Raw genomic sequence first — 26,388 nt, 5'->3', positions numbered from 1 at the left:
GGGTAAATAACAGGGTTCCCACCATGGCTCTAATTGAAAACAAAATTGCATCGTGGAACTCTTATTCATGCAACTTTCTCTCATTTATCTAGATATTGCCAAATAAGACACCTGATTAACTCTACACGGCTCTCTTAAACATCCATCGTCTTCAAAACTCTACTATAAAAAAAAAACTATTATATTCCTAACAATAGAGAAGTTAAAAAGAACATTTATAAAAATGTACGTGCATTTATTACAAATATGTCAGAAAATACAAACAATGCCAAGCATAAATGCCAGGATTGCAAATCAAGAATTCAGAAAGAGGACTTGACAAATTATAGTTTATGAATGTTCATATAATGTAACAACTTCAGGGCTAGTTTTTGCATGTTGTGACCAACAATTATTTTCATTATCAATTAATCTGCTGATTATTTTCTCACTGCAAGGATGAATTGTTTTTGTCTATCAAATATCAGAAAAAAATCGTGAAAAATGTGCAATATATTTTGCCAGAGCTAAAAGTGACATGTTAAAATATCTTCCAGCAAATAGTTCAAAACCAAAATATATTAGGTTTACTCGCATATATGACTAGGTCCATCATCTAGAACCGTCACGGTTTGGGGATCACGATCCGCTGCACACAGCCGCACACAAAATAAACGGTATGTACAGTAGAGTGATGCATGTTATGAGTTACACCCGCAAACCTTTAGCCGTAGTCCTTTAGCAACATTTGCTGAGATTAGCACAACAAGCTGATTGGCGTGCGAGTCAGTCACACTATGACGGAGCAGGAGAACCTGTCTGCCAATTCCCGGTCAGCTACAACAGCAGCGGCAACGGTACAAAATAAATGAAAAGAAACGTATCCTTCTGCATTTGTTTTTTCCCCACTGTACCGAACCGTGACTACTAAACCGGGGTATAAACCGAACCGTGACTTCTGTGTACCGTTACACCCATACAGTATATATATATATATATATATAACAAAGAAAAGCGTAAAATCCTCACATTTGAAAAGCTGGAAACAGCAAAAGTTTGGCATTTCCTGCTTGATAAATGACAAATGACTTGATTATCAAAATAGTTGAGTAATCGATTAATCATTTGAGCTCCACTTCTGACTTTGTTTGGGAAATCTGTTGTTGATAGCACAAGACAGTTGACATAATGATGTAGCACTGATGGCAGCTAGGATATGCATTGTCATTCACTAGAGGACTTTTCATTTCCTCTTTCACAGGGGTGAATTGAGCTTTATTGGTGCTTGACAGCACGTATTACAATATCAAAGGGAAACCCTGAGAATTTGGAAAAAATTAACATTGTCATACGAACTTTGATTTTTTTAGAAACAATTTTAAAAGAAAAACAAAAAAGCAAAGATCTGCTGAGCCTGCCCAATCATGCAAACAAATATGTATGAATCATTCATTTATTTATTTAGCGATACTGCTGTCAGTGAGCTTTCCTTGAGAACTGCATTGCGTGATTGCCTAGTTATTAGTAATTTTTGTGTTTGTATGTGTGCATCTGTGTATAATTTGTTCATTTTAGTGTGTACCCCTTTACAGATTCCATGAAATATGTTAAGGGTGGGCATTGGGTGTGTCCTAGTTGTGTAAGTGGTGTACGCCCATAATAAAGACACCAAAAAAATTTACTCATTCCTGAAGTGTTCATACTTTCCTAAGGGTGTGACCAGCCTGGTTTCCACCCTATTCATATTAAATGTAATTTTAATGCTGTAATGTCTAATAAAGTAAGCAGTGTGAAAATAAGTCACCTGTTTGGAACATAAATCCCCTCACTTCACAACTGTCTCTCTCTCTCTCTAAAATATGCGTCTAGAAATTCCATCATATCTCATAAATTCCATAACTGGTGGGTACCCAGTCCATAAATGTGTTATACAACGCTCCCATCAACCCCAAAATTAAGGAAAAAGCACAAACTATCGGACGCTTCATCTACTCCAGCATGACAAGCACTTGACTTTGCCAATTACTCTGCTATTCTAATTATATACTGCACACAACATTGCCACATAACAGCCTCTTTCCTGCACAGCAGGGGGAAACTCCACGGCATTACTGCATGGACAAAGCCAGAAGGGAGGAAGGTAATCTGGTTGCCTTGGAGACGGTCTCTTTAGCCCTGGAGGCAGGTAGGGACAGTAAGCCGTGAACACCAGGGGACAGGATGTGACATCATGCAGGCATTCAGAGCGACTTCCTGCTCAGGTACCTCTGGACAACGTGCCGCAGAGAAAAGGAAGGGTCCTTTGGGTGCGTCTCCCTTCGAATCAGCTGCTCAGGCTTTGACTTTGGCTGCATGAATGGAATGACCGGAAGCCTCCTCCCATCACACAATCCAAGAAACACAAGCCACACACACATATGCAGCAGTAGTGGGATGCCTGTGCTGCTGAATGGCAAACATTTGTTTTAAATATTGTTTTCCAGACTCTTGTTTTACGTGCAACTTATCCTCCTCAACCAAAACCATGTCTAATGCCTTTGGGCAGCCAGCTGCTATCGCTTTCAGCTATGACGTTTCTGTGAAACTCAATACTGCTCAGCACATGAGTGTGTTCGAACACAGACACCGATTTACTGTATTTAGTTGGGATGTTCCTAGCGACTAATTTCCCTGATGTTTAAACTAGTAGACAAGAGCCATTTGAAATCGTTAATCACATTTTTCAAAAACAAAATCGTATTTTAAATGCCACTGAAATCAATGTCCCCAGTGTCCGTTCTGGTCACACGGTTAGAAAAGCACCACGAACCTGGTGTGTGGTGATATATTTGATGAAACGCCAACGAGGCCTGTGGTCTAAGAAGAGTCATGGTTTGGCAACACTTATACCATTAGTATCTTAGCATGTAAGTTTGATTCATTGAGCTAGCTGTCATCAGCCCACATACGGGCAAAAATCCTAATCAAGATTGTTTTGATCAATATAGAGATCACGATTATTTAACACGATTACTCGTTGACTTTGGAAACATCATGCATTCAGAAAGAACATTTTGTAAATACATCAATCTGGTTCACTTTGTGAGCTAAATTCAGGCGAGGGCTGCTGTAAAGCGCCACCTTCACCCCAGCCTTTTCAAGCTGACCCAGAGCCGGTCGCAGCACACCAGCCAGCGCCGGAGAGAGTTCCCATGAGTGTGTGTGTGTGTGTTGCAGGAGAAGCAACAGCTGAGGCAGCATATGTCAATATGTAATTTAAATGTGTACATTAATAAAATAATAGTTCAACCGACTACTGCTGGAGGCAAATTAATCTCACACATCCCTTGTATTTAGATCTATCAACATCTTTTCAGACTTCCTACTTGAATAACCGTAACCCTCTCAATGTTTGTTGCCAGATCGTGTCAAAGACTGAGGAGAAAGCAGGATGTGAAAACGTGCTACAAGAGAATAACTCACCCACAACCATGAGTGTGAACTCGAAACCTCGCTTCACAGATTTTCTGTAAACTTGGTTGGGAAGATTTGCGAAGCCCACATAGCCTTCCAGGTTCTTCGGTAGCTGTGGACCAAAAAATAAACATAGCTGATCATTTTCTCCGAGACTGAACTGGAAAATGAGCACAGATTGTGGTAGAGATTGTAGCATTTGCTAGCTCAGATTTCAGAGAGCACTTTGAAAACCACGTAATACTACGTTTGTGCCACAAAAACAAAAGAAATACACTGTGCCTGCACAAACAGTTGATTTCTGATTGAGCATAGTTAAGTAACTAGTCTAACTTTGAGAGGATATACAGAGCAAAAAGGCTAGTTATTATATAACAGGAGTGTAACAACATATTTAAGCATGACATAGGGGAAGGAGTTTGCCCAGTTTGTTCAGTTGCTAAGGAGACTTGTAATTGAAAAGCTCCAGGAAAATCTACTAAGTGGACTTTAAGAGTGAACTTTCACACTCAAATTTATAAAAATATGCAGGTGAAAAAGGGGTCACGATGTCAATTAAGTCTTATCAATTATCAAAAAATGCAACCTCTGACTAGTGAACTAATGGATTAGTATTAAATAATCGCCAATTATAGTAATTTTTCATGGAAAAATGGCAGAAAATGCAGTTTTCGGCCTCTCAAATATGGAGATTTCCTGCTTTTCTTCTGATTTATATCATGTCTAAATTGAAAATTTGGGGTTTTGGACAAAACAAGACATTTAAGGACATCACCTTGGACTTTGAGTAACTGAGATGGACATTTTCCACTATTTTCTGACATTTTATAGACCAAACGATTAATCGATTCATTTAGAAAATAATGGGCAGATTAATCAATAATGAAAATAATCGTTAGTTGTAGCCCTACATATCTGTTTAACGACATTTGATAATTCTAAAGGCTTAAATCCAAATTATTTTGAATTGCTATTACTTTAAAAGGGTACACTGCACAATTTAAATCATCTAATTTATTTCAGCTGTAGATGTGTCTATATACAATACAAATGACTCAATTAAAAAAATATATAGGGAAAGAGTGAACACTGAATTTTATATGAGCCATTTTTACTATGTACAAACTATAAGGCCCTGCAGGCTGATGAGAAATAAGAAGAGTACTTACAGCTGGGTTGGAGAGCAGACAGGTGGTCAAGAAGACAATAAGATGATGCAGGGAGGCAGCAGTCAAAGAGGGCAGGTCCATGAGAAAGGAACATAAAAAAAGAATCAGCGAAATAAATTAGTAAAAGGACACAATGATCTTTTGGAGAATCTAGTAGAAACAATGGAGACACTCAGAAAAGGCTGGGATATCCTTTTTCAAATGACAGCAGACATAAAACACAGATTTACAATGAATCTGGATAACAGGTCCCAGAAGTTTGTGAAAAAGGGCTTGGCAAAATAGCATTTTGATGCTGAGAAATACATTCTTTGACCAAAACCTAAATGTTCGTATTTGAATACATAAAGAGCACCACTGTGAATCTACAGGATGATATAAAAACCTCAAAAAAAAATAATGGACCCGCACTTTTCTTCTGTCCTGCTGGACGTAAATTATTTTTCATAATCACCTCAGCTACCCAAGATTCTGGTGGAAACCCTGAAAAATACTGTGTATGACAAAAGCTACAGTGAGTGAACATCATTTAAACGGACTGTTAGCGCATCACATTACTGCAGCACTATGGGCCAAAAAAGTCAGACCTACAGTAGAGAAACTGTACAGTATCATCAAGTCGTTATTCCCTGTGCGTTTACAGGAGCTGTCACCAGTTAATGTGAGCGTTTAAGACGATGCATCCTCCACTCGTCACACTGGTCTCACTACAACTACACACACACATTTCTGACAGACTATCAGCCTACTGGCTTACATCCCTGGGCCCTCTCTCCCCACTACTTCCTGTGTTGGAGACAGCTGACGAACAGCAGAGCCAGTCAAACATTCAGCCTGAAACAATGTGCAAATGGTTGCAAAACATAACCTCATCCCTTATGTGAAAGGATACGCTTATTACACAAAGACACTATACAGATAGAGACAAGACATATAAGTCAAAACACCTGGCCTATTGCATTGAAAATGATGTATCTGGGCAACACTGTGTACTTTCACACATACAGGGCTCGAAATACCACGTGCACTTGCACCGTAGTGCACATATACAAGGTACTATCCACAACTTTTGCCAATTAAAAACCAAAAAAGAATGGTTCCTGTCGAGCCGTGCCATACCACACAGGAGAAGCAAGACTTCACCGTTTTACTTTCATCAAAGAAACGAGAATCGAGGCAGCTTGTTTGCGTTAATTGCACAAAGTCAATTTAAAAAGTAAGAAAAGCAGCACTCATTAAATAGTTAAGAGTGTAACCAACATCCTTCAGCTCCAAGCCAGTGTCACTGACAAATGAAATCACTGCCGGACAGCAATGCGACAGTAACTTGCAGAAAAATGCATGATGCATTTTTTGCTGTTCTAAACTACAGGAAACAATGTGGTGAGCCTCCAGGAAGCTGGGGTTACAAGGAGGTCCAACTAGCCCAGAGGCAGGGCTCTGAGCACTGAATATGAATTCAACAGCAGAGAGGATCCCAATGCTTACTGACAAACCCCTTCCCACGACCTTAGGAGAGCTCAGACATGTTGTGCATCATCCATTCCCCACACTGTTATTTTTCCAAACTTCTCTGTTGATAGGACTTGGCTCCATACGCACTGTGCGTCTGAAAAAAGTCCCAAATTAGATCGCTCGCCTCACATGGGAATAGACAGAGTTTCAGAGATGGAGAGTTTACAGAAAATTCCAATAGCAAGTTTAAGCTTAGCTATTTTACATTTTACCCCATTTCAATACAAAATATTAAAGAAGAATTTTAGTGTGCCACATTGTCGGGCTGCGACTAACTGATTATTTTCATTGCTGATTAATATAACGATTATTTTCTCGATTAATCGATTAGTTGTTTGGTCTATAAAATGTCAGAAAATGGTAATGATTGTCAATCAGTGTTTCCCAAAGACCAAGATGACGTCCTCAAATGTCTTGTTTTGTCCACAACTCAAAGATATTCAGTTTACTGTCGTAGAGGAGTAAAGAAACCAGAAAATATTCACATTTGAGAAGCTGGAATCAGAATTTTAACTTCTTTTGTAAAAGATTACTCAAACCGATTAATTGATAATCAAAATAGTTGGCAATTGATTTAATAGTTGACTACTAATAGATTAAGCTCTACAACTTTGTCTAGTGGTATGTCGCTGCTGTTGGACTGGCATATGGCACATGGTAACATTATTTGCTGGTGTGCTTTTGGCAGCTAAAACTTTAGCTAACAACTTTTTTATTTATTTTTTTATTTAAAACCCATAATGTAATATGGCACTTAAGACACTAAATGGGTTTAATTTTGACTGTTTTGTATGCAATGAAAATGTAGATTTAACTAAAAAAGGAAACCAATTAATTGTTCATTTTAAGAGACCTGTCTTATTTTCTCTTTTGTATATTTACTAGGGCTGACAAAGTTAACGCGATAATAACTCGTTAGAAATTTTGTTTTAACAACACTAATTTCTTTAATACATCAACGCAACTTGCAATTTTTAGGTTGTAGTAGGCTCAGTTTTAAAGCTAGAGTGAAGATACTGGTATCATATGAAACTAAAAAACCTAATGAATCCATTGGTAACAACCATGTCATACTAACTTGTCGCAACGAGGGTAAATAACGCACAAAAGATAGGCTAAATCTTGGTGAGGAAAAACTGGCATGGCCATTTTCAAAGGGGTCCCTTGACCTCTGACTTCAAGATATGTGAATGAAAAGGGGTTCTATGGGTACCCATGAGTCTTCCTTTTACAGACATGCCCACTTTATGATAATCCCTTGTTGATAAGAGTATTAAATACTTGACAAATCTCCCTTTAAGTTACATTTTGAACAAACCCCGACTTCTTACTGATGATGGCATTTGTCACGGCTGTGTGCCACATAAAAACAACACGCTACCTGTGTTACACTGACGGATGCCACTTTTCATCAGCAGGTGTTAGACTGTTGGCTTATGTCATAATGTTATGCTCGAAGATAAACATTCAGAGGCAGCTGTTGCTGACGTGATGAATGTTACTTTTCTGGTAGCTGAACTAGTAGGACTCATTATCTGCCCTGCATGGCAAGCATAGGAATTCCAGTATATAATGTACTAGGGCTGTCCTCAACCAAAGAAATTCTTAGTCGACTAACACTCGACACTACGATTTTGTTGACTAATCAATTAGTTGATTTAATCGACAGATCTGTAACCGAGAATCACAAAGCTTCACTTTAAATCTTGTGTTTACCAAAGATGTGCTCAGAAGTTCCTTGGAAATTAGTCATTCAGCATGAAAAGAAGCATAAAAGAAGACTAATCGACTAAAGAAATTAGTCGACTAAGACCAAAACAACCAATTAGTCAACTAAACGACTAAGACCACGATACCTGATCCAGTTATTTGAGTCAGTTTTGCCCGATATCGGTGCATCCCTAACTAATCTGAAAGTTGAACACAAGTGATAAGTTGGAAAATATACAATAGTAGGCAGTTTTAGATTGTGAAGCATGTTGATTTAAAACATTCCCATTCACCTAGTTCAGCTCAACTGTAACCCTGCACTGTGCATGTTTCCGTCTTATGTGCTGTGCACCTTTCAGTCACGTTGTCAGTGTGCAGCTGCTTCATAACTCAGCAGCACCGCAGCCTGTGTGCAATTTGCATTGATTCTCCCCCCACATGTGCAGTGCACTAGTTGTCACATCAACAGACGTTTCTCAGTCTCACACACTATGGTGCTGTAATGCTATTATTAAGCCCACACTGCAGCATTGCCTGAATCCCATAACTGATGTTGTTATGTATTATATCACTGGGATAAGTGTATTTGTATATTATACATGGGGAAAAGGTTGAATCATACACATATAGGGACTTTTATTTTGGAAAAATGTTTGATTTTTCAACCCGTATGTAGTCACATATGTAGTTTTTCCCCCCCACCCCTACACAATATCCATTTTGTCACTGTGTCAGTCACATAATAAATTCATGAAATTATTCATATGATACAGTTTCTACATATTCACAATACAATGCATCCCTAAATAGATCTGATGTTGTCTCATTTTGTGATTTTCAAAGTCTAATCTCAGTCTGTAGTATAAAATCAGATGTGAAGACATGCGCCACCTGAGCATAAATACAATTTACAGCCTATTTCAAAACACACATTGGAGTATACTGAAGCCGACGGCGTTGCATTGACACTAATTTATTCTCTATTTGCAACCGAGCAAACAATGTGAAAGTGATGACTTCATCTGTATTCATAGAAAGATAAGTACATTTATTGAAAGTTGGACCAAAACAGATGTGACACTTTCTCTTTGCTACAGTGCATGTGTCTTTTTTTAACATCACTGTGAAGATAAGGACAATTTAATGTAGACCAGAAGTGCGTTTGCAGACTTACAACCCTGAAATAGGCCACGTACAAGCCTCTCATTGCATATGGAGAAATGATTATCCCCAATTGATGCCCTTAGAAATAATTAGGCTAAACTATATTACACTAACACCTGAACAAACTGAGAGCACACACTCACAACTCCGTCACCACAGACTTCCCTCTGGTATTTGACTGCCACGCCATCTGACACTCTTCTTTCTGTCTGGCTGGATGCCTGACCTGCCCATCTGTGCTATGTCATTGCCACTATGCAAACAGCACAAACAATATGCCACTTGGCTCTGACTGCAAGATAGCACCAATTTACTCCCATGATAGCCTTTAATCACTGCATGTACTTGTACTTCCTCCTCTCTTGTGGATGGCATGTTAAACTGCAGCAAGTGTATGGTTGTGTGGCTTTGTTATAGAGAGAGGCTACCACATCCAGTTAGATTTGAATATTGTGAGTCAGGTAGCTCTTATTTTAACTACCCACATACTTAACAGGATGAAATACATGACTTGGTCAAGTTTCTAAATAGAGAATTATTTCTGTGGCTGTCGATGGAAATAATCTATTAATGTACCATCACATTAGCTGACAAGAACCAGCAGACTTGATGCAGATGATCTGGCTGTGCTTGAATCTCTCCACCTTCTGGATAAGTATTTTTAAAGCTTTTAGCGAGATGTTTGGAACCCAATTCGACCCGGACCCAATTTGTGCCCTCTTTGGTTTAATACCAAAGGAATCCAGTGCTAGCCTACCACATAAGGCCTGTGTGGTCATTGGTTTTACTACACTCCTTTTACGAGACGTTTGATTCTCCTAAAATGGAAACAACGCACTTCTCCATCCTTTTCTCACTGGGTCAAAGAGATTATGTATTTCTTAAAACTAGAAAGAATTAAATACACACTGAAAGGTTCCTCTTAAGCCTTTGTTAAGATATGGAGGCCCTTTTTGGATTTGTATGACTCTCTGCAGGAACCCCTTGACGAAGAGTAGAGTGGAAAACATGAATGTCATATTACAGTAGTGAGCAGCTACTGTTTATTGTATATCTTTCCTTCATGCACCTAATTGTATTCTGTAACCTGTGATCCTATGGGTGGGTGAGTGGGGAGGGGGATAGGGAAGGGAATTTGGACTTAACTTTATAAACAGATCTGAAGAATGATATCTATTTTGTTTTACTTATACATGTTTTGTATCTGTTATTTTTGTGGGATAAAATCTTTGAAAATCAATAAAACATATTTACATTAGCTGACAAGTTTTCAGCTTTCAATACTACAGACAGACCTGTTTTACCACCTGGGAGGATAACACACTGACCTATGTAGCTAACTTACATACTTTCACATAGCTATCCAATCTTATATAACATACCAGTTTAACCATGTGAAGCTTCATTGCAACAGCAGACACTTCTCTTGCAATGAGCAGGCTTCACTGCGTAGCTAATTATGAGCATGACAAAAAAACAAACAGGAAATGCCTTCGTACCATAATACATCCTCCATGGTGTAAACCAACTATGGTTAAAAGGATACGGTGCCGTGCTAAATGTTAGTTAGAGAGTTCCTCACCAGACTCCATTCATAAATCTGAAGATTAAACTGAGCTAGAACTCATTAAGAGACACTTTACGTCGAAATCACCAAACAACACCAAACAACAGCTAACCTTTCAGCGAGGGGACTTTTACACACGGCTTTATATACTCGGAAGTATCACACTTATCTAACAATAACCTTAACTAACACCACAACACAGCGTGGTGGTGGTAGCGACCAAACTAAAGCAGGTTAACTACTTAATTAAACACTAAACTACCGGAAGACTGCGACATGTTCCGCGGTGCGGAGCGACGCTGCTCCGGTAAAGCGACGCGTCGTTAAACTCCTAGTTTTTACATGAAGTCTGGTGTGAAAGCAGCCAGCGAGGCTCAACACAGAGACTGTTCAACAAGTTGACGTTTTAACTTTACACACGGAGGAGGACATGTTTAATAAATAAGAGTAAACTCACCCATTATTCCTCCGTTCCCCTCCTGTTCACTAAACGATGTTTCTCCGCTCGACATTGTTCCTCACAGATTCACTCAACTCACAGTAACTAACTCTCAGCAGAGCAGTAGTAGTTGTACCGAGCGGGATCATACGCACGTTATTGGACGTAATGGCGTAGGATTGACGCAAGAACGTCAAAGCAAAATGCGTGAGCTCTCCTTGGAGAATAGCGACTGATGCTATCGCGAGATTTGAATAGAACGTCCTGATGCAAATATACATAAGTTAACACCAACTAAATACAACTAGTTTGTGATGAATACAGCTGTTTATTTACTTTTTTAAATAAATAAAGACTTAGAATAAAGACTGGCAGATGTCTAGATTTGCCTCTGATGATAACTAACTAACTAACTAAGATAATAATACACTATACTCATTTTAACAGTCTCTTCTGCACTATATTCACTTTTTTAATAGTCGTGTATCACAGTTGTTACCTTGCACTATATTCACTTTTAACAGTTTTCTTCATCTCCTTGTATTTTTATATCTGGTATATTTTTTTTTACTTTGTACTTTGCACTACTAACTTTTTTACTGCCTTTTTACTAACATGTTTTGCACTATGGAACTGTGATGCTGGAAACTTGAATTTCCCTCGGGATTAATAAAGTTACTATCTATCTATCTATCTATCTATCTATCTATCTATCTTTCTAATCTATACAACACAGTGTAGAGAGTGTACAGCACTAAAAGTGTGCAAAACACTCTTTCTGTCTCTTGGGAAATGAGACAGTCAACAGTGCCATCTAGAGGATATTTACATTACATACAATTTACAATTAATTTTTTCATGCATTCTCATATTGTGTTGCTTTTTTGGACAGATCTGCCTATGGTAAAAATCCTTAATCTCAATGGGACTACCCGGGTTAACTCTTATCAGTGATTTGGGGAGTTAAAAAGAAGGCCTTAATTTGCTTATATTAAAATGTGTTTGTGTAAAAAAAAAAGTGATGGCAGACAGATTGAAAGCTGATTATGGCTCACTTCTGGAAGTAACAATGCTGATCACCTCAAAAAAAGGGTTAAAATCCTGGTTCCTTTCTGACCTCCACACACCTGGCCAACCGCTATGTGAAGAGGGTGTACTTATTCGATTACTGGTTTTGGAAAATTACAAATATTTTCAGACACAGCCCTCCCAATTCTGATGCCTAAATGGCATGGTCGGTAGGATGTTTCAGACAATCGAACAAGCACTTTATTTGGTGCATACTGTGGCCTTCCACAGTGGGCATCTTTGTACATTTATTCTGAATTGTTCACGTGCAAGCATACAACTCAAAGTTTATTTGTTTATTTGTTAGTTTGGATCCCCATTAGTTGCTAGGGGTAGTAACTATTCTTCCTGGAGTCTACACATAAAAACACAAACATATAACATACATAAACACTAAACAGCACAGCCCTCGTATGTCTCACCAAAACCCTGATTCCCCTAACACCCACCCAGCACTCCTAGATCCCCCCATACCAAGTATACACCTGAAGCTGACAGGAACTCAACCATTCATATTGGAGATACATTTTCATGAACCAAAGTGTTGGAGGAGTGGACTTGTTGCAGGTGCTAGAGAAAAAGTCACCAAAGTCATTCTCCTTTCGTGATCATGAATGTCTGTTCTACGTTTAGTTCAAATGTATTGTCATCTATAATAGGAACCACATACAGTGAAATGCTTGTACCAAGGCACTCTCAATACAAAACACAAAAACAAACAATTATAAATATACAATGCAGTATATGATTAAAGATTAACAATATATCAGAGATGTAAAAATGCAATAGTGTAGAAAGATGTCATTGAAACAGTGACTGAAATGGGCCGGTAATCACCAGAACTGAGTACTTCTGATTTTTGTCCACATGAGTACCCTCACTTCTTATTGTGTAATGCTATATATAAATAAGTTTTCACTCAATTTATGTTGATTTGACACACTGTAGCCTACTTCAAGGTGACATTTGATGTGACTGCATCACTGGAGCTAAAAACAAAATGCAGTCTTGCCCATACATTATATGGAATTGCCTTTGGTGTTCCTTCTTATTATCTAATTTAATCTGTAGGCCAACAGATATCATACTTTCAGGTGGTTTCATTGTAGCATATGTGCAATATTATATTTGTGTGCAATTTGGTTTGTATAAATAGCTATATAAAAAGTACATCTATGAACAAACTGTGGAAATGTATGACGTATTGTAATAAAATGCGTACAAAAACACATTTGAAGTGGGATATATTACCAAGATATTTGTGAAAATATAAATATATCCAAGACACATGCAATGATCATGTCATGCAACACTGAAATAGGGTACGGCACCTTTTTTGGTCCAACACTGCATTGAAATATGGTATAGGCTGAAGTGCATAGCCTATAATATAAAAATAAACATAGATAAGCACAGTGTTTCATACAGTAAATCTACAATGACTGTGTGTGAGTGTTAATCCATCAATCTATTTTATAGTTAAGATATATCACTCTGGTGTTGGACTGACTGACATACAGAGCAGAAGATACAGTAGATGTACAGCGTGCTGCACAGGATTCTGGGTGTTTTGCTTCTATCAAAGAGCGCAGTAGGCACGAACCATCCTACGCGAGGCAGCGGTAAAATCAATGCACAGAGCTGCTTCTCTGAGCTGCATATACGTATCACTACAACCTCTGGCTGTGTGAAATCAAATGAAATGGAGTGTGGCAAAGAGGAAAATGAGCATGTCGCATCACATTATATGAAGCTGGCAGCTGACGTACACTGAGGCTTTACATGGGGCCATCTGTGTTGCTCAGTGTCATTATGTGTGCAATTGATTGAGCTGTTGTTGCAGATGGTGGAACGGTTGAAAATGCTTAATGACTGTAAATTATATATAATTACACTGATAATAAACAGCAATTTTTGGCTTGATTAATATTCTTTTGTCCACTGTGGTTTTACAGTAATAAAGTGAAAGGATTTTTTTGTTAATAGAGCTTCATATCGTCTACATATTTACAGCAGATTAACATGTGTTGCCACCAGAATACAAATTAGATAGAGATATGTGTTTTTATTTGACAAATATTTGGTACCCGAAATGGCTCACATGTTTGATGAGCGTATTTCTTCCTTTAGTGCTACTTCGTTCTATTTTATTGCCTGTTTTATTGTTTTATTCAATTCTAATGTGAAATATTTGTTTATACATTTTCTGTTAATGCCTTTATGCTGGTTGCCAGCTGGCCTCATATTATATTTTATTCTCCCCCTATCCACCAGTTTGAATTACACTTTATTACCCTGTAGTGGGACATTAGTATCTCTCTGTAAAAGTAGACTTATTATAACTGAGTTGTTGTATTGAATTGCATTTAATTTTACAGTTATAAAGTGGCCACTGAGTGTATTATTATTATTGTTATTATGTGATACATTACTAGTAGTCTGTCCTCATTTTGATCCCGCAATTTTTTTTAAATAGTCACAGTTCACTTGATTCTTCTTGTATTTTGTTTTATGTTTGTCTTTTGTGAATCATATTGTAATCGCGGATTTTCAGCAGAAAAAAATTCACTTAAAGTAGTCCTTATGGTGCCGTTTCCACTGCAGGAACTTTCCCCTGGAACTAAGAACCTTTTGAGGACCTCATTGCGTTTTGACCGAAGGGACCAGGGTCTAAATTAAGTTTCTGGGGACATTTTAAGGCTTGAGTGGGTTTACCGCTGTGACCACCGGCAGCCCTCATCCCATGTTGCTTTTTCACACGTCAGAGGACTAATTTTCCTAATCTTCGCAGGTATTTAGACCACAAACACAGTCAACAATGAGCTGAAGGAAAGTTCCAGGGACTAAAATTAACAGAAACTTCTTGGTGGAAACACGGCTTGTGTGGCAGAATGGCGCTCGTCAGAGTGATATTTTATTGGATTTTGGGTTGCTGATGCATTACTGTGTAAGCAGCATTTTAATGTTACTAGTAGAGATGGAGATATTATAACTACTTTATATACTGTTGGGGAATTAATCCATAACAACGCATTGTAATTTTTAAGATGATCATATGTTTTGTTGGTAACATCTTGGTCTTCAAAGAAGCTATTAACTATTAGATAAATGTAGTGGTGTAAAAGTATAAAGAACAATAAAATGGAGGCACTCAAGTAAAGTGCAAGTACCATAAAATCTAACTTAAAGGAACAGTGTGTGGTGTTTATGGGGATCTATTGAGAGAAATGGAATATATTATTAATAAGCATGTTTTCTTTAGTGCCGTTTCTACAAACGGAGCGGGTCCTCTTCACAGAGCAGACAACCATGTTTCTAAAGTAGCCCAGAACGGACAAACCAAACACTGGCTCTAGATAGGGCAATGTGCATTTTCACATTTTCCTTAGTTCTCCTACAAGCTTGGCACACGGAAGAAGTTTCAGTTGGTTGCAATCTGCAACCTTACCGCTAGATGCTGCCAAATTCTACACACTGCACCTTTAAGTTTTTATGATCCCTCTGTTGCTTGTATTTTATTCTATTGTTGTTGTATTACCCTCTCTCTGTTTTGTATCTGCTGTTCTGGAAAGCACTTTGTAACCTTGTTAAGAAAAGCTCTATATAAATAAAGTTTATTATTATAAATATAATATATGTCATGACAGAGATCCCTGCTGCTGCTCCCCCTGCTGCTTATTAGTCCTCGAGTTATGGCACAATGCACACACAAGGTGTCAGTGTGTGTAATATAATGCGACAAGCCTGGGTCTGATATATTTTGTGAATAAGGATCTAGTTATACAATAAACCACTGAGCTCATGCGTTAAGAATTACAATGAATGGAAATGTATAGTGAATGGAAGAAGCGTGAGATTTAATACCAGCACTGAAATGAAATGGCTGCACATAACAAAGCCATCTGTGATCCAGATAGGCTTTTTTATGAATCTAATTTCAAATTGAAGATAATGGAATTATTATTCAGCGTCTATGCACAATTCTGATTTCATCATCAGGGAAGTCATTTGCTTCCTCAGATGTTTAGGATCTCATTGGCTGAAGGGTGTCATATACCTGCCTGCTGTGATATTGTCAAACGACTCAACTTATGCAAAATGCTGTATTTATTTTTTCTCTATTGTTTAGCAAAAATGTTGAAACAATTTGTGTGTTCATCAACACTGTTTGTCTCCGTTCAGCAGCAAACAATTGTCCCTTTGCCAATTTAGTGTGGGTTTGCTCAGTGCTCATTTTATTCTCTGTTTCTATTTACTGTCCTTTCGTGGCAGGGGGCTCGGGGAGCGGGCGTGCATATGCGCTCATGCATGAGCTACATGGGCACGCAGTGTATAGTCGGTGTGTCTGAAAAGAGAGATAATGATTGGAGCTGGTGGAAGAGCCGCCTGTCATCTCCTGCAGCATTCTCATTAGGAGGAAGAAGAAAGTGGGCTCTTCCTCCCAGAGCAGGCCGAGGGAGGCTGGAGGCCTGTAGCAAGCTCAACGGCCCTCTCACTTTAAAGAACATTTTAATATTACACAACCTCAAGAGACAGGCAGGGGGACTTCATTTTCCATTCATATTTTATAGGTGCCACACAGAGTGCATGCCGGTCTTTTTTATTATGCCAAAGATAAAGGCCGTGCTTTTATTGTGGATGTTTCAGACAGTTAACTTGATTTCTTTGGTTCATTTGATGGACACAAAAACCAAGGGCATCAAACCATGGAGAACTGAGATCATCATATCAAAAGAAAGCTAAATGTTTTGGGATTAATGTTTAAGAATTTGTATCTACTGCAGTGAGTGCATTACAGTGCAATGCAGTGTTTCAGAGTTTTTTCCCACCAATCAAAATCACTGTTACATGATGCAAACATGTAGGCTACAGGAAATCATTGGCATATTTTCCATAGATCTTTGGTTTTGGTGCTCTATGCCAACAATTTAGCATGCAATAGCATTACTGAGCTTTAAGCAGGAAAATCACAAGTGTAACTGATAACATGAACGAAGGCTCCGTGTTACATTTCAAGCTGTGCTCATACACCATTCGTAGCTATACCTATGAAAAGTAATGCACTGTAATTCAGAGATATCCCACAAATACATGAACCAGGAAGTATAAAAAGCAACAAACGCTGCGTAGGGAGGAGGTTGTGGTAGAGGGGTGGTTCAAAAAACACCAGACTTACGCCCAGGAGACTGGTATTCGTACCCCGTGACCCGTGAAACCAGAAGTCAACGTTGATTTATTTGTCAGGTACATTTTGTACTTAAGCTACGCCACTTCCGGAGTTATAATAACCCAAACCACGATCTTTTCCTAAACCTAACTAAGTAGTTTCCTGTGAAGACAGAAATTTATTTTGAAAAGACTGGAGTGAAAGGTGCTGGACATTTGTAGGAAAACACATGAAAAATTAGATATCATATGAACCGTTGTATGAGGATATGGTGCACATGTATTGTATTTTTCTTGGCATAGTTTTTCCAAATCCTGCTGAGACATCAGTCCTTTAATTCTTGCTATATTCTTTAGGTGATAGTAGGCTGTCTTTGTAATTGTCTTAATATGGCTGTTAAAACTCAGGTCAGAGTCCATGACTACACCTATATTTCTGGCTTGGTCCGTGCTTTTTAACATGACAGATTGTAGGTAAACACTAACCTTTAATCTTTCCTCTTTGGCTCCAAAAACTACGAGCTCAGTTTTGTCTTTGTTCAGCCATTACACTGTGCATATGTGTGAATATTCCATATACTCCATTTCCTGCATGTGTGAATACATTAGTCACCAGCGCTCACATCTGGCTCCACATTCCTCTGGCATTGCTCTCTTTGATGTTCCTGTGAGTTTGACATAAAAGCCTCATTGTCATCATTATTTTCCATCTGAAAGTGCATTTCTGTTTCATCTCCCATCCACCATAACACAAAGCCACGAGCTGTGTGCCGCTATTACAGTCACAACCTTTTCCCATCAACTTGGAGATTCAGTTCACGTCAAAACTCAGAAAAGCTTAGCACACTGAGGTGTTGAACACAAAAAAGAACCCCACAAAGGGTCTTCCTTGAATAACTACTGTCCTATTCCAGACTTCTTTCAGAAATAATTGAACACATCCATTATTCGGGGAGATTTTAGTCTTTTCTTCCTCCTCACTTTTATCTCCAGGCTGATGTGCTTCAATGTGGGAAGTCCAATTACTGAAAAAGTGAAAATTCCCAGCCCCGAGGTTGGAATTATACTTCTTTCTTTAGACATTAGTTTCAAGACAAGTAAGCAAGAGCTACTGAGCAGCTTCTGCATTTATCAGCCTCCACGGAGAACTGAAAAAAAATCCCATATGAACAGCGAGGAGAGCAGACGGGAAGGCCTGCATGTGGTGATTGTGTATAGTGTGTGTACAGTCTTTTTTCTTCTTTGTTCATATGTGATAACCAGAGCGCAGATTTGCCCCATCTGTTGCCACATGGTACAGAAATGTGAGCAAAGTGACGCACATTACGTAATCATTGTAAAAATAAGAAGCATGAATAAAAGTGAGTCACAATGTTAGGAAGGATTGTATTTTAAATTAAACATGATTTCAAAGGACATTTTTTGGAGTCTTGATGCTGGTTTTTGGTGAATGAATCAACCACATGCTGCAGGCTGCAGGCAGCAAGATACACACAGACAGCTGGATGGTACACACAGAGAACATATAGGATGGTGAATGTGCTCTGTTTACTGATTGAATGATTAGGAGGGAGTTGAGGTGGATCGTAGAGGAAAAGGAGGATGAAAGGAAGGAAAATGAGAGGGAACGAGAAACAGCTTTGACTAGGAGGAAGTGGTGAACATAAGAGTAGAGCACAGGTGGGAGAGTGGGAATAAAGCCTCTTTTCGAATGGACAAAAAAGCCCCCAACACCTACTAACATCTGGCTCTTGTCTTTTGTGGGAAAGGTTACAATCTGCATTAATTCCCAGGACAAATGACTCTGCTGTAGTATTTGGGTATTTATGGTATATTGAAATAATAACATTTATTTTTATATAGCGTCAAATCATAACAGAAGTGATCTCAAGACGCTTTTCATATAAAGCAGGTCTAGACCGTACTCTATAATTTAGAGACCCAACAAGAGACCCCCCCATGAGCATGCACTTGGTGCGACAGTGGCAAGAAAAAATGTCCCTTTAACGGACAGAAACCTTTAACGGGCAGAACCAGGCAGTGATGGAAACATGACACCCGGGTGGACACATTGAAGTGCATACAGTATATAATAAATAAAATCATCAGGGATTTGCACAATTATTATAATTTATTAATGTACAAAACATGCCGTTACTATGCTCTTCTTAAAACCACCAGACTCCAGTCAGAGAAAAGTCATTTTACCTCCCAAATCATCGAAACACACTTCATTCAAACTCGACAGAAACAAAATAAAACTCATCAAAACTGTCTTGGTTACTCTTACCAATTTTCCAACAATCACCAACTCTGGTTTGGTCGAAATAAACCCTTAATTCACCGAGTTAAATGTGAAAAGAAACAGATATCATATGCTCTCCTTAAAGCTGCCAGACTCCATTGACAGAAACAGTAATTTTACCTCACTAATCATTGTAAAATGCGCGCTAATTTTGGTGGAAAAAGGATATTACTGAACCTTCAATAAGCTCAATTTTTATCATATATATATTGACGTACGATATATATATACATGTGTATATGTTGACATGAGTGTAATAATAATAAGCGATATAATGCTAAATGTGAGAATACCCATATTTGTCACTGAAATCAATCAAAGTTAAATGATGTATCAGAGCATATACCAAAACACACAAATCTGGACTGAAACAAACTCACTGTTTTCCTGCATGAAAGCTCTCAGCTATAACAAGCCTCCAAAGTTACAAATAAAAGCAAGCACAAGTAATTACCTCCGCCAAGGAGGTTATGTTTTCGGTTCAGAAAAGTGTAGCATAGGCCAAGGAAGAACCCATTCAATTTTGGAGCGGATCCGAATCACAGGGCAGATACATGCATCATTTTTCACTTGTGGAAACAGCCTTGGCAGAGGTCTGCACTCTCCGACTGCCCTTTATAGTTCTCTGTTTTGTTCTGTTTTTATTCACAGGTAGTCTATAGTATGCAATGTAGCAGTATAAAACAGGGAAACTGCTCAGCAAGTCAGAGATGGGAACAGGACAGACTATCCTCAACCAACAAAACGGCTGTATAGGTCATCTGTACGAGCAGCTTTTGCTTTTATTGTTAGGCAGCAACCTCTAGCGGCCGTAGTAATTATGGAGCAAAGGAGGAAGTTAGGTGACATACATAGACTGTATAGAAGTGGACGTAGTCACCGAGACGTCACCCATTGGTTTGTGGACTGCCGTTTTGAAGCCTCGAGTTCAGCATTTTGGCCGTCGCCATCTTGGTTTTTTGGAGCCAGAAGTGACACGAGAGGGTGGAGCTAAGTACAACCGAACGCTGGATATTAAGCGACCAAAATATTATAATTAACTTTCATGAACTGAAAACACACTGCGAAAGGGTTAAAGTTCTAAGACGTAAACACGGACGACTCCCAGACCGGACAACGCCATGGTAGCGACCTGTCAATCACAAGGTAGCCACGCCCTAAAGCATACCCTGTTTTATGGTCTATTTGACTCTAAATGGGACCATAATTTACTAAATTAACATCATGCTGTATTGAAGAAGCCTTAAAACTAGCGATTGAGACCATAAACTCATGTTTACAATGTTTACTAAGGTAGTTAATCAAGTGAGAAGTAGTCTCATTTTCTCATAGACTTTTATACAATCAGACTTCTTTTTGCAACCAGAGGAGTCGCCCCCTGCTGGCTGTTAGAAAGAATGCAAGTTTAAGGCACTTCTGCATTGGCTTCACTTTTCAGAACCAGAGGTTGCCGCCTAGTGACGTAGTATATTGAGCAAAAAAGTCCAAGTAGCAAGGTGGTCGGAGCGGATGGATGGGTCAAACTAAGAGAAGGACTTTCACCGAGAAGGCCGCTGCTCATGTGCCGTGTGAAACCAAAAGACAACGTTGATTTATTTTAACTACAGACGTACATAAGTTTACTTAAATAGCGTACGTCACATGTGTAACACACTTAATTTATCACGTACATAACCACGTGTTTAAAACTGTGATCGTTTCACAACGTGCGCCTGTCACTGGTGCTCTCCAATGGTCATATATGTTCTTTTGGGAGTCATTGGCAAACACCTATTCTGTTCTGTTGGTGTGAGGACGTGTGGGAACAGGAGTATTGGCCAGATGGTAACTGTCAGAATAACCGGGTCCTTCACAAAGCCCTGCTTGTTTTTCTACATTTTATTGGATATGACATTTTTTTTCCATGACTCCCTCCACTCTGAAAACGAAAGAAAAACAACCAGAGCTTCAGTGAGTTTCTGCAGAAAAACTGGGATTTCTTTGAAACCACCTACTCAATCCTACAGGAGAAGAGGCTGCAGAGATTTTGTGAGATGGTTGCAAATACAGAAACTTTCAAGGTAATAACACGAGGCATCCGCTTTTCACCGAGCACAACCAAAACAAAGAGTTTTTCAGTGGAAGTCCGCTTTGATTACTCTGCCCATGAATCAACTGGAGACTCACCGATAGGGAAAAACACATCTTAGAGGGCTTCAAAGATCCAGAGTCTGAAACTTCTTCTGCACATTTCCAAAGTTTTCCTTCATCACTTACGTGCCTTCATTAGCTGTGTTTATCAGAAACGAAAATCCGACATGTTTGATCAGATTTCAATGCTGGAATGCCAAAGCTGTATAAGATCACTTTGATTATGGTGGAAACATAAAAGGAAGCAAGTGCATATTTCTTCTTGTGACTCATCTGCAGACACGCATATGATTCCTCAAGGGTCAGGAGGTGCATCATTCCCAGATTGGTGACATCCGTGGCTGCACACCCCTCTGATCGTTCCCTCATTAATACAGTAAACAGGGGACATAACTTGGCTCCTTCTCCTACAGTACATGCCATTGTGCATTTACACAAAATGACACGTTTTCCTTCGCAAAGTGCAGCGAGTTAATACAACAGCGAGTGTTTTCTGTTATACTTAATGAGGTTTCGCACCTCCCAGTTTACCTACAGCCTCGGGGGAGTTGAGGAAATGAACGCTGAAGGAGTGAGAGAAACAAGTGAGTGTCGACAGTCATCAGGTGTGAAAGTGACTAAAAACAGATTGTCTTCACAGGCGTGCGGCAGCGCAGGCTCCTCCAGGTCAACCCACATACTGTACAACAATGCAAGAACAAGAGCTGTGACCTCATGAAGGAGAAAGCATGTTTGTAGTGTTAAAAACAGTATAGCAGCAGCAGCAGCAGAGGTAAAAGCAGAAGCATGGTGGGAGTCGTTGTGGCCTCATCTCCTCAGACTTGACACAGATGTTTCCACAGGCATCACCTCAGTTTTACATAATGCTGACACCAACTGTAAGAGTGCAGCATGAAACCATCAGGGCCGTCAGTCGATTGAAATAGTTAATCACGATTAATCACACATTTTGTACCTGTTCAAAATGTACCTTAAAGGGAGATTTGTCAAATGTTTAATACTCTTATCAACATATGCTGCTTTATGCAAATGTTTGTATATATTCATTATTGGAAATCACAACACAAAACAATGACAAATATTGTCCAGAAACCCTCACAGGTACTGCATTTAGCATTAAAAAAATATGCTCAAATCATAACATGGCAAAGTCAAGCCCAACAGGCAACACCAGCTGTCAGTGTGTCAGTGTGCTGACTTGACTATGACTTGCCCCAAACTACATGTGATTATCATAAAGTGTCTGTAAAGGGGAGACTCATGGGTACCCATAGAACCCATTTTCATTCCCATATCTTGAGGTCAGAGGTCAAGGGACCATGCCAGTTTTTCCTCGCTAGAATTCAGTGTAAGCTGGGATCGTTATTTAGTTACCCCATGGGACCTTATTTCAGAAACAATATGTACGGTAGTCAACGGTGAGAGACAAATATCTTTTAGATTCTGTTTGAATTGCTCCATGAATCACACATATGATGTTTGTCAATTTAAAAGATCATTTTGCGAGTAAAGAAAGTCTCAGTTTGTTGTAAAACTGTTGAAGTATCAGACTGTGAAGATACGTAATTAGAAAGACGACACACCCAAAAGTTACGTAAGTGACGTCTCTCTCGCTGAAGCTACGATGCCTGTGTGTTTTGTACTGGGTTGAACTCACACCTGCAACGGGTCTCGCAAGTTCTTTCACTTCCCAGCTGATAAAAACAGCAGACTTTCTTGACTTGCAAAATTATGTTTTAAATTGATAAACATCATATGTGTGATTCCTTCCAAACGGGATCCCAAAAAATATTTGTCTCTCGCTGTTGACCTCCGTATATATTATTTCCGAAAATAAGGTCCCACGGTGGTCCACCAGAAGGGGCGGGACTTCGCCTGTCTTTAGCATGTTAGTCATAACAACTTTAATTGTGTACCGTTCTGCTTGTTTTGATGTTTTTCTGCCTCCTGGTGTCCAAAAATGTATAAATGCAGCTTTAATGTTCTCAAAAACGTTGTTACATTACACAAAAACTTCGAATGCATATAAGATGATTAGGCACCGTGTAATAATTGGGTTTATGTGATAATTGTTATCAAAATCACATCCCCAAAAGACATTATTATAAGTGAAAAGGAAAATTTAATGTAGAATCACAAGCAGTAACGGGACCACCTGCATGGTTTATCAAGATAGACATCATTGGAATAATAAGTTTGTCATCTCAAATGAATGGCAGCAATTATGTAAAAAAAAAAAAACGGTTTTAATTAAACCGCTTGTGCATTGTGATAATCATACAAATGAGTGCATATTTTTCTGTCCTAAAGTTAACAATTCCTCACGAGCTGAGTAATCTGGCCAGGAGGTAATGATTTGTGTGAGAGGAAAGTGCTCGCTTCATTACATTATCAACACAGAAATATTTCCACATGGTCCATATTGTCCATTTCTAAAGCACACTGAGTGTGCTGCCTCTGAGCTCTGCTTAATATATTACTGTAGACGGCGCAGAAAGGCAGACTGCAACAGAGGCAATGAATTGATAATAATCATGTCAAAACACAATACTCAGATAAAATGCAGTCAGGTGGAAGCAGCGCAGGCAGACGCTGAAGCCATTCAACAAATCTTAGAAGCATATTTTCAATGTGACCACAACAGTGTTCAAAGCTGTGAGACCCTTTTGACTGTGTGCACTGAATCAAGGCTGCCAGACAAAGAGCAATAAAACCACTCTGAATTCCATCCTGGGTCGGTTTCTGACCTCCGACACTATTATTTTTATTCTGTAATATTGGAAGTCTTTTGTGCACTTGTTGGAAACTAATTCACCTTAATTTTGCAGACAAAACATAATAATAATAATGACTTTAAAAAAGTCATTTTACGTCTCTTTGTAGTGGATTTGTGTCTCTTTGTGGTTGTTTTGCATGTCTTTGTTGTCATCTTGTCTCTTTGTAGTCATAGTAGATTTTTGTCTCTTTGTATTTGTTTAGTGTCTCTCTGTGTCAATTTGTAGTTGTCTTGCGTCACTTTGTGGTCATCTTGTGTCTCTTTGTGTCAATTTGTAGTTGTCTTGCGTCACTTTGTGGTCATCTTGTGTCTCTTTGTGTCAATTTTTAGTTGTCTTGCGTCACTTTGTGGTCATCTTGTGTCTCTTTGTAGTCAATTGTAGTTGTTTTGTATCTCTTTGTGGTTGTTTTGCATGTTTTTGAGATAACTTTGTGTCTCTTTGTAGTCGTCTTGTGTCTCTTTGTTGTCATCATGTGTCTCTTTGTGGTTGTCTTGTGTGTCTTTGTTGTCATCTTGTGTCTCTTTGTAGTCAATTTGAGTGGTTTTGTGTCTCTTTGTAGTGGTCTTGTGTCTCTTTGTTGTCATCTTGTGTATGTTTGTAGTTGTTTTGCGTCTCTTGGTGGTTGTTTTGCACATCGTTGTGGTTGCTTTGTGTCTCTTTGTAGTCATCTTGCGTCTCTTTGTTGTCATCTTGTGTCGCTTGGTAGTCAATTGTAGGGGTTGATGTCTCTTTGTGGTTGTTTTGCTTGTCTTTGTGGTCACTTTGTGTCTCTTTGTAGTCGTCTTGTGCCTCATTGTTGTCATCTTGTGTATGTTTGTAGCCGATTTCTGCCTCTTTGTCATCATCTTGTGTCTCTTTGTCATCATCTTGTGTCTCTTTGTCATCATCTTGTGTCTCTTTGTTGCCATCTTGTGTCTCTTTGTAGTCTTTTGTAGTGGTTTTATTGTCTCTTTGTGGTTACTTTACGTCTCTCTGTGGAAATATGTGTCTCTTGAACCTCAGACCCCTCGGGTCCCCGGGCCTGTGCCCGGTAGGCCTGTTCAGAAATCCATCCATGTTCAGTGTGTTGTCCTCTGTATTTACTCAGTCATTCAGTATATGCTTTCCGATTGTTAAAATATGTGCATAGGTGTTTAATGTTTGTAGTTGTCACTAATATGAAGTTGGTGAAAACTATAATATTCTTCCAGTGAAGATGTTACATGAGATAGCAGTTTGCTATATAGTCTCTATAAAGGTGGTATACTGTAGCTGCCGGTAGCTTGTACAGTGATGTTACCGGCCGCAGTAACTCACATCCTTTGAAGCAGTCGTCTGCCACATGAGGAAAATGGTTGCTACTGACCTCCAGAGTCTAGAGGAGATCCATCTTCAAAGTGCTGTCTGGGTCACTCTGCATTATAAAGAAACCTGCATACCACACTGCCCACTCTGTGGACTGCCCTCACTGCTTCACCTCACTGCCATTACACAGACAGCATTGTTAAGCACTAAGAAGTCCTTTCAGAAGGAGCTTCTTCACCAGTGAAGCTATCAGTCTGTCTACTTGCATGCATAGAATGCTTTTGCTGTCATTATTATATTTTATACTGCAATGTAACATGTTATGCACACATGTTATGTTGAGTTTTAAGTTGTTATGTTATTATCTATTCTGATAAGTTCTGCACTTTAAAATTCCAGTGTGGCTCACCACATTTGGCAAATATACATACTCATCCTGACTGTCCAATTTTACTGTCCATAAAATGGAGAAGGAATGCAGAGAGAACTAATGTTTTCTAGGGAGGCTCATTCTGCAGCGTTTTCTCTTCTTTAGTCGTAATTAAGACAGCATTAAAATAAATATAACACTAACTTCCATCATGATGAATAAACTGACATTGGGTGTAATGTAATTATGTTACAGCACACTCATAATCAGTCTCATTCTGTCAGTGGACAGT

At 38.9% G+C, this 26,388-nt stretch overlaps 1 protein-coding gene across 5 annotated transcripts in view; it reads right to left on the bottom strand.

Annotated features, from left to right (window-relative positions):
* Positions 1-11,164, bottom strand: part of LOC141754726 (septin-7) — a 36,108-nt gene extending 24,944 nt beyond the window's left edge. For 2 of the 5 annotated variants that reach the window (XM_074613984.1, XM_074613985.1), the window contains exon 1: positions 3,442-3,646. In XM_074613984.1, the coding sequence (XP_074470085.1) occupies positions 3,442-3,631 (190 nt within the window). In that variant the 5' untranslated portion in view covers positions 3,632-3,646. Of the gene's footprint in view, positions 1-3,441; positions 3,647-11,000 lie in introns of those variants that run through there. The other 3 variants (XM_074613988.1, XM_074613987.1, XM_074613986.1) reach the window with 3 other exon arrangements.
* Between the last annotated feature and the right edge of the window lie 15,224 nt (positions 11,165-26,388).

This window comes from Sebastes fasciatus, chromosome 17 (assembly GCF_043250625.1).
Source record: "Sebastes fasciatus isolate fSebFas1 chromosome 17, fSebFas1.pri, whole genome shotgun sequence".
In the NCBI taxonomy this organism is placed as follows: Eukaryota; Metazoa; Chordata; class Actinopteri; order Perciformes; family Sebastidae; genus Sebastes; species Sebastes fasciatus.
The sequence above is the reverse complement of the archived record's forward strand: the minus strand, read 5'-3'. Positions and strand labels throughout refer to the sequence as shown.